Source organism: Pleurodeles waltl, chromosome 3_1 (genome assembly GCF_031143425.1).
Source record: "Pleurodeles waltl isolate 20211129_DDA chromosome 3_1, aPleWal1.hap1.20221129, whole genome shotgun sequence".
In the NCBI taxonomy this organism is placed as follows: Eukaryota; Metazoa; Chordata; class Amphibia; order Caudata; family Salamandridae; genus Pleurodeles; species Pleurodeles waltl.
Window position 1 is genome coordinate 626,827,707 of NC_090440.1, and position 10,037 is coordinate 626,837,743.

At 42.5% G+C, this 10,037-nt stretch overlaps 1 protein-coding gene across 2 annotated transcripts in view; it reads left to right on the plus strand.

The window, feature by feature from the left end:
- AP2A2 (adaptor related protein complex 2 subunit alpha 2) overlaps positions 1-1,279 on the plus strand; it is a 308,871-nt gene extending 307,592 nt beyond the window's left edge. For both annotated transcript variants that reach the window (XM_069223134.1, XM_069223136.1), the window contains 2 exons: positions 416-550; positions 1,087-1,279. In XM_069223134.1, coding sequence (XP_069079235.1) covers positions 416-550; positions 1,087-1,164 — 213 coding nt within the window. In that variant the 3' untranslated portion in view covers positions 1,165-1,279. The remainder of the gene's footprint in view (positions 1-415; positions 551-1,086) is intronic.
- Positions 1,280-10,037: the final 8,758 nt, after the last annotated feature.

A 10,037-nucleotide genomic window follows, 5' to 3' on the forward strand; every position in this document is an offset into this window, starting at 1 on the left:
GCTTTAAGCGACTATGTGGCAGGGGACACACAGTTTGCTTTATAGCAGTATCATGTTGTAAACTGTTAAGAAAGCACAGTTACCATGAGATTTGCTTTCCAGTCGGAGCATCATGAAATGTTTAAAAATCCACTCTTCAATGGATGAATTTCATTGCATTAATGAGATGAAATGTTGAATGCACTCATTTTGGTTTGAATGTACCTTGTTCTTTAGTGATTCACCAAATTACGTTGCTCTTTCAAGCTAGTTATAGCATATTTTGTCTTTGACTCTCTTGGCTATCCAGTGTTCTTCCAACTGTTCTAGATCATTTCTTCTTTCTTCCTTTTTAGCCCGAGCTTAAGATGCAAAGTGTGTACCTTTTTAAAAGTAGGCGGGCGTGAAATGAGCATTGTGTGCTTCTTCCCAACAGATCATTGGCTTTGGGTCAGCCCTTTTGGAGGAGGTAGACCCCAATCCGTCCAACTTTGTGGGAGCAGGGATCATACACACAAAAACCAGCCAGGTCGGATGTTTGCTCCGTCTTGAGCCCAACACACAGGCACAGGTATGTAAATGAGCTGAAAACAAGGGAGCGATCTAAATCGCAGTGCAAATTTGAGAATGTGGGGGAGGGTCAGGGCTGTTCTCAGTAACATCTGTCTCATTGTATCTAAATTTCTTACTGAAAGATTTTGGAAATGGTCTCTTGAAATCGCCTGTGTGCCCTTAGCAAGATGCACTTGGTTGACTATATCCCAGTTGTCACATAATGTTGCAAGGTTTGTTTGTTGAATACCACATTGGTGCCTTTATGTAATGCGTCCTTAATAAAGCTGCTCTAGTTTCCAACAACTGAGTAGCAATACTGTTTGCAGGTATGCTTGATAAAAGGCTAAACCTCAGCCTAATGTGTTACATTCTCTTCCCTCACCGAAGAAGTGCCTTCTCAGACACTGAGATACAAACACACAAGGGCTTTAGAGAACTGTTGGATATAGTGTCTTTTGCTAATTGTTTTCTGTAGGGATGGGTTTTACACGTTTTATTAATTTTTACTAAGCTCCTAATGTTATTCATGGAATATATTTTTGTCCTTTCTAGATGTATCGGCTCACACTACGTACAAGTAAAGAAAATGTATCCCGAAGATTATGTGACCTGCTTTCAGAACAATTTTAATTATCCATGAATTTAAGATATCTATCATTTCTGTGTGTATCTCCCCTGCCATCCAGTTCTGTTTCTACCTTGTGTCCTGGTTGTCCAGCTGCCAATAAATATAACATATACACCAGTCTCTGAGAAGCTCAATTGATTCCGAATGTCTATGTAAGGGGATTTCTCGTTGCAACCTGATGCTCGGGTGTATGACTACTGTGTTCCAAGAACAGAAATGTTAACAATTCAGGATTGAACCTCAGGATAGTAGTTACAGAGATGTTTGGTAACAGCCTACATAAACAACATTGCAGGTGCTTAGGACATGAGGTTCCTTGCCTGGGGAAGCTATTAACACTTTCATTTGTGCTTTTTAATTGATTTCTCAAAGATTTTCCAGAAGGCTGACCATATGGGAAACAGATTCACCTTCAAGGCAGTTCTTAGACTCAATATAGGATCACACAGTACCTTTAGCCTTTGTCTAAATAGATGGAGATTAATTGGTCATACCTTACTAGCACCAGTTCTGAGAACATTAGCGTTGGAGTTGTTCACATGAGTCAAATAATGTATGAAAGTAGTAATAGATTTTGTCAAACACCTCTGCCAAGGAACTCTTTATGTAGTTTTTAGGTTTCACCTGCAGACAGCTTTAGCTGTTTGGCAGGAGCTACACACACTACACTACTCAACACAGACACACCACAGCAACACACACCATAGACATAACACACATACACAGAAATGGCCTTTTGGACAATCCCTTTTAGTGAAAGGCTGCTCTGGTTAGGTTGCCTTTAGGCACTAGCTAGGAGGGCATTCCCTCAGCATTGTACATTTTCTCGTGACATATTGCAGATATGAATATCCTAGAAGTAGGACTGGCCGGTTCCTTTCTGGAGATGTTGCTGCTCTTGTTCCTCCTGCCGAGCTGTTCCCCCATGTACATAGAGCAGGTTTCTTCAAGTCTTGCTTCTCTCATTCCTCCTGCTGGGCTGCTCCTTCCGTGTGCACCTGGCCGGTTCATTTCTGTAGCTCTCACTACTCTTCTTCCTGCCACCGGGTCTGCTGCTTTCATGTGTGCCCCCCGAGGCTCCATTCTTCAGCTCTTTTTGGTCTTTTCTCCAGTGATGCCACTCTTACCTTGTGTGTGCCCAGGGAAACTAATCATGCTTCCTCCAGCCAGTATGCTTCTCACAAGTGGTAGTTCCATTAAATTGCCTTGCAATAAAATCGCAACAAAGTAGACTTGGGAAAGAAATAAGGTGATATGGTAGAGTTGAAGGTGTATCTGAATAATGGATTAGCAGCAGAAACGGTTCCGGTAGAACGGAGGTGCATTGGCAGAACTATAGTAACTTTAAATGGCCGCGAACGCACCAGGGGTGCTAAAGTAATATTGAGGTGTTGCAGCATATCTGCAGTAATTTCCATCTGATTTAATGGCAACAGAGATTGCAAAACATAGACCGAAGGTGCTATGGTGCATGCCATACTTCCCCAACTGCAGCATCACCCACTCCCCGTCAATGGCTTTGCCAGACCCTCGAACCACAGCAGCCCTGTGCTACTGCTGCTCTGACCTAGGATATGGCCAATGTGAAGACGGTGAACTTCTCTCCCTGGATGTGCAAGCCACCCTCACCTGGCTTCTAGGGTTTCTATTGCATTGGTGGTGTAGGCGATGGTGGCTAGCGCACAGGGCTTGGCCTTTGGGCTGCAGCTGTAGACTTGTCCCTCTCCTACAGTATCCGTAGCCATGTCCCAGTTACAGCTGGTCAAGCTGGACTCTAGCTTTGAACCCTTCTGTGGGGCTCATTGAATGTGGACCAAATTCTAGGAGCGGTAATAGCCTGTTGAGATCCCATGCAGTGTGGTGGAGAGCATAAAGCTGATGTTGGATGAACATGTGACAACTTGGCCAGAAGCGCCCTAAGTCACTACATGGGCAGCGGAGAAGGCCACTGGCTGCAGCAGGTGTACCTGTAGCCTGAGCAGTAGAGTGGCCCATATACTGTAGCTTCAGGAAGGTGGCTATGAAGAGCAGAACCCAGGTTATAAACCTCATTAAGTCCTCCAACTGGCCACAGGATGAGAGCTGTATCTTCAGTGCCTGAAAGCCACTATGTGGTTCTGCTGCAGATTTCTGCTGCCCCAGTGCAGTGCCATGCCGGCTGCTCAGACTACTGAATGGAGCATGATGGCTTACTGCCAGCACCCCCAGCTACCACATTTCTCTGTAGCTTCTGGGCAGCCAAGGCCAGGGACCCATGGCCTCAGTCTGCAGGCATTCTCGCTGTCCGCAATTGCACAATCTAGGTCCTTTGCTTTTGACTGTTCAACATTCGGCCATGATGATGCTTGTTTCAGTTGGCTAGCAGTCCGAGTGTGACCGAGCAAGTAAATCTCCACTCTGTAATGCATTTCAGTCACAGTGTGGGTTAATCTGTAAATCTGCCTGTTGCATCGCAAAGCAGCTATGATGTGGCAGTGGATCAGCCCTTGTCTCTGCCCTTTATGTTGCAACAGTTACAGACAGTTAAGGAATATGTTCTGTTGTAAAGTGAGCAGGAGTGCTCTGCTGCATATCTCTCTTGAAGCCGCTCCATCCCAAAGGTATGCCAATGGTTCTCGGGGGGTCTTCCCCCAGCAAGTGTTCATGGCAGTACAGGACTTTCCCGTGCCTGTAAAACACCAGGCACCAGCAGATCCAGATTGTCAGCCCTATACCTCCTGCCCCAGCTGCTGTCGGGCAGATCAGTTTGACTCCTTCTGGGGGGTTCACGCCAGTCATGGCCAGGACTTCAACTGTTCGCAATAAAGCACACATTATGTCTGACATCCTGCTAATCTGCAGGTGGCACAGCAGACGCACCCTAAATTCTGCTCAGAATCTTTGTGCCCTCTCCTCTCCAGGCAATGGCCAGTGCTCCATAAGTCGCCTGACATCTGCTGTCTTGTTGGCAACTGATTACCGCAGTCCAACATTGCCAAAACCACTTCAGGAATAAGTGGTTCATCTTCCCTGAATGGGAGAGGTGGCAATTTAGCTGGCCGTAGTCCGCTTCTTTCCTTGAAAATGTTAAATCTGGCTTGTGATGTCCTTGGTGTACCTTCTCCCTTCTCTAATGTGGCATCGTGAAATGTAACTTCAGAAACACTTTCCAGTAGTCTCTTCTTGGGCTTTCTGTCCGTAGTTTACAGTATTGGGTGGAATGGTGCATTCTTACAGCAGGTTTTTATTTTCCAGTCCTGAAACCGATTTTAATACAAATGGTATTTTAGATCAGTAAAACCTTAGATGGTATGTAATGTGCACATTTTCTTCAATAACCCTCACCTAAACTCTCAGTACAACACAAAAGCTAATCCTCTCGAAGAAATAATTTGTAACTCACCAACTAAAACAAATTATACAAGATTAGGCATCATATCAAGTGTAACTTAACTAATAAATACTTTCAAGAAACAAAATTATGGCGTACAATATCTCTTTAATCCCATAACACATTTATTAAGACCAGTGATTTTTCATTACTATAATAGCAAGGGATCATCTGAAAGCCCTCACAATCATATGTTCTAACGTAAATAAGTGCCTATATACGAAACCAAGAGACATACATTTGTGTCACAGGAACAAGTGTCCATATACTGCTCATGTTTGTTGACTCTGCACTTTATGGTGTTTATCCACTATAACTTGTTCAAGACATTGCCATTTCTGTCTTAAGAGGTCATCGGTGCATAAGACCGGCTTGAGGACAAGAAACTTTTCGCCATTAGCTTTTGACTAGTTTTCCTTAAATCTTTTGAATGATTATTAGATTGCTGTAGCAGTGATGTGGATTTATCTCCCGAAGTCTCAGGTGTATCAGAAAATACGTTTAGAGCCAGTTTGTTTCTCAGGTGCGCACTTTTTAAATACCTTATGTGCTACCTTGTATTTCATCTGCTGAAATGCCAGAAACAGATTTGCAGTTTGAGCTGAAATACCAAGGTACAGCTGCCTGTCATCTGTCTATTGTTGATGTTGCACGGAACTTGTTTAATTTATCAGCTGTATTTGGGGTTTAATGATTGACACTGTATTGTTTAGGGTTTGTGAGGATGTTTCGTGAATTTTCATGTTTTAAATGCAAGCTGTAAATATGGATTTTCCCTGTAGGTTCAGGATTTGGGTTTTAATCCGATTTTTTTAATACTGAAGTTTGTACTCATGCTCATTGAACCATGTGCATTACATTGTCTTGAGCATCACATCATTGGTACACAGATGGCTAGTGTTAGACATGGTATTCTTGGTGCGGTATTCCCCTAAACATTTTTCCGTCACTTATTTATTTTTGCTGAACTTGTTTTTGTTGACATTATTACTCTATCAATTTGCCCCTACTAACCAATGCTAAAGTGCTTGTGCCTTCTTCTTGAAAGATGGTAATATTGGTTTAAACGTAATTGGCATATTTAATTTACTTACAAGCCCCTAGTAAATAGTACTTCATGTACCCTGGGCCCGTGAAATAACTGCTACTAATGGGCAGCAAAACTAATTGTGCCACAAAAGTAAAACTTTAAAACATATCTCAGATCTCCCACTGGAGCCTGTAAAGTAGTTTGAAACTTTAGTTTCGACCTGGCAAAATAAGCATTTTGCCAGGCCTAAACCTTTCTTTTTAAAGCTTATAAGTTATACCTAAGGTAGGCCCTAACCACCCAGGGTGCGTAGCATTTAAAAAGTAGGAAGTGTGGTTAGGTTGTACATGTCCAAGGCGTGAAAAACCTCTTCCAAAGTTAAAAAAAAAAAAAAACTTTTTGTAAGGCTATAGGCTGCATTACCTAATTACTTGTAATAGGTACTAACTACCGGTTTAGGAGCAGATAGAGATGTGCCGTTTACACACAAATTCGTTTTCATTTGAAATCCACTTTAATGGTAAAGTCGGATTTTAGATTATCATTTTGAAAATGCTGAATTTAAAAAGTTACAAAAACAACAAGGTAATGGACGAATTGCTTGAATTAATCTAAGCTACTGGCAATTGCTCGGGCTGCATTTCAATCCATCTCTTTTTCCAAACCATCCCATCTCGAGTTGGATCCAGCCATATGCAAATCAGCCTTGAATAAAAATAATAGTGCAACACTCAAAATTCTTTTTTTGAACTCATTAGTATCTTAATTAGTGGAACGTCGGGAGAAATGTAATAGGTAAGTGCATGAAATATAAAGGAGGGAAAGCCAAGCATGAAGACATTAAATAAGAAACCATATGGGTGTCCACATTCATTTGAACATTATCATCTTTAACAATAATAGTTTATTTCTATATATTAAAAAAGCAATATATAACTCATCAAAACCATAATTCATAGAAACACATAAAAAACCAGCAACAAACCAGTACACTTATAGAAATAAACCAAGAAACATTTGTCTAACATTTCTATGTCAGTAGAGCTCAAGTATCCAATCTTTGTGGCACATTGGCCAATGGTGATAAGATACAGTTCATATGATATTGATCCAGATATTTAGTCCTTGTTGGTCCTCAACTGCTGGAGATCAATTTCAGCCCGTATGGTGTTTTGGCCAGTTCTTATAAATCCTCAACCAATAAAGGTGAGTTTCAGCCCATATGATGTTGTAGCCTATCGGAAGCAGGGCAACAGCAAGGAAGCAGTCCTTTCCAGCGAAGCAGTCCAGATGAGTCCTTTGGGCAGCCAGGCAGTTCCTCTGACAGGGCGCAGGTGTAGGTCCAGAAGGGTCTGAGTTGGTGGGGTCAGAGACCCAGTTTATATACCCAAACATGCTTTGAAGTGGGGCAGACTTCAAAGAGTGGTTTTGAAGTGCAGTCCCCAGTGGGGGGTTATCAGTCATTTGTGTGAGGGCAGACCACTCTTCTTTGAAATGTAAACGTTAGGCCCTCCACACTTCCAGCCCAGGAAGACCCATTCAGTATGGAGATGAATGCAGATGTGACTGTGTGTCCTGTGTTTGTGGTTGTCTTGGTGAAATGTACAAAGGACCTGTCATCCAACACAGACCAGACGATTGGAGACAGGCTGTAAGGCTCAGATGGTTTTAAGTGCAGAGAAATGCTCATTTTCTAAAAGTGGAATTTCTAAAATAGTAATCCTAATAGTAGTAAAGGATTTTCTATTACCGTTCTGGCCATACTAAATATGACCTGGTTACCCCTTTCAGGTCAGAATCTACCATTCAAAAAGTATATGAGGGCAGTCCTAATGCTAGTCTGTGAAAGGAGCAGGCCTCACAGTAGTGGAAAAGGAATTTAGGAGTTTTTCACTACCAGGACATATAAAACACATAAGTATATGTCCTGCCTTTTACCTACATAGCGTCCTGCCCTATGGCCTACTTTGGGGGTGGCTTATATGTAGAAAAGGGGTTGTTTAAGGCTTGACAAGTACTTTTAAATGCCAGGTCGAAGTGGCAGTGAAACTGCACACACAAGCCCTGCAATGGCAGGCCAAAGACATGGTTAAGCGGCTACTTATGTGGGTGGCACAATCAGTGCTGCAGGTCCATTAGTAGCATTTAATTTACATAAGGCCCTGGGCACATGTAGTGCAGTTTACTAGGGACTTTTAAGTAAATCAAACCTGCCAATTGGGAATGAACCAATGTTAACATGTTTAAGGGAGAGAGCATATGCACTTTAGCACTGGTTAGCAGTGGTAAAGTGCACATAGTCCTAAAACCAGCAAAAACAGTGTCAGAAAAGTGGAGGGAGGCAGGAAGGCAGAAAGTTGGAGATGACCACCGTAAGGCTGTCGGGTCTAACATTCATTTATATCAAACTGATAACAGGCAGTCATTAAGCCAATAGTACTGGCTTGTTATAGGCATATGTTTGTTATGTCTGGATGCAGTAGCATAACAGTTACAAAGAGGCCCATAAATGGTGGTGAGACAGCATGCTGTGTAACGTATGGGAATAAATATCACATGTGTTAAGCCATGCTCTTAACTACTTTGGTCATGCCCCTTTTATAGCCCCTCCCACCCCCGATTTCCTTTTTCATCTCACTTAAAGCACGTTGGTTCATAAAAGGCTTTTGCCTAAAAACTGTCTCTTAAGGGAGTTCTAAAACTTGTGATATTTTAAAACTGTCTAGTCACGTCAGTCAAATCTAAAACTTGTAGAGCTGAAAGGAAGAGTGATGGCTTTGCTCCTATGCTGCATGGACTCTACAGCGTCTCTGGGAGGGCAAGAGTACATCAAGTGCTAGGTGTCAGAAGGGGGAGTCGTGCACTTCAGTGAAAGAAAGCCAAGGGCCTGACTTTCTCTGCTACAACACCGTAGGCCATGTATAGAGGTTCCTGGGCTCCTGGTATCTCTGCGCCTCGTAGAAGTGGAGCTGCAGTATTTGGCCAAGTTGATCTAAAAGTCATGCAGCTCATTTACTTTCTAGCAAAGCAAATCCAGATATCCTCAACATCTCTGGGACTATACTGCAAAAGGAAAAGCATGGGCTAGAAACAGAAACGTTGAGCATGGGGGGGCGAGTGGAATCACAAAGTACAGGGTGGAGGAGTCAACACTGGGCATGGGTCGATGGAGCAGCATGGAGGATGCAGGAGGGCAAACTAAGTGGGAGAGAGTACCATGGAGAGGGCGGAGGAAAAGTTGGTGAAAGAGGGTTACAGGAACAGGTAGGGGGAGCACACAGGCGAGAGAGTGCAACACTGAGCATCGAGGTGGGAAGAGAAGCACACTAGGGAGACAGCTGTTAAATACATTCATTCTAGTAGAGTGCTTAAACAAAAAAGGAAAAAGTAGCAACTGAAAAATGAGCTGTGGAAGGACCGAAATAATGTGTCCATGCTTCTGAGGAGGGGCAAGCACAAGAAGAGGAATGAAAGCCAAGACAAGCTAACGGATAAGAAGCAAGCAAGGGTGACAAAGAATCCAACCAATGGTAAGTAATGGGTGGACTTGAACCATACACTGTAAGCTAACTATACATCTCTCAGCAGACAGCGAATGTGTTAGTAGGCAAGACCTACAAATGTGTAAACACTTGTGAGATCATTCACTACTGTGGTTATGAATCCGTAAAATAGATGAAAGAGCCTTGCCTCTGAAAAAAATCACTGTTTTGGCCTGGAATACTGGCATGCTTGCTGTCCCCTCCCAGCAGGCTTTGAGATCAGCTGATGTGTACGGTTTTTGGACCCTCAATCATAGAAAATTCCTCTTTTAGGTTGAAGCTTTCGATTTGTAGTGGTAGACACTCTCCTAAGCTCTTAGAATGCTTGCAAAAACATAATTGAAGAGGCTTCTGAAAATCTTTTAATTGACAAGTTACTGTCTTCTCTATATAGGTGTAGTTAGAAGATTTTGTACTACTTTGTTAGCAGCCTGCTTTTATCTGTGCTGTGAATACTGAGGGCCTGGTTAACAGAAGTAACTAACACTTTTGAGTTAGTTTACTACTTTTCAGTTTTCACAAACTGCACTTTTATAGTAACTTCCTCTTTTGTAGTTAACTTACACTTCTATAGTAGTTCAAACAACATTGGAAGCACTGGTATGGAACTTGAGTGAGAAATACACCTAACCCACATGGAGAAACACCTCTAACACCTCCCTCTAAGGTTCCATACCAGTGCTTCCAATGTTGTTCCCCCAAAAGAACTGTGAGTCACAATATTTACAGTGGTTACTTGAGAGTCGCAAGTTATCTGTTCTTACTAGGTCCTGATAAAAGCCCTGGACTTTAGGTGGCCATTATAGGCTGAAACATGTTGACCGTATTTCTGGATGTGTAGGAGTCCTCATTTTTCATCACAACATCATTTGTTTTTAACCTTATCCCTTTCCTTATCCCTCTCCTTTTTATGGGCATTATTAAATGAATGTA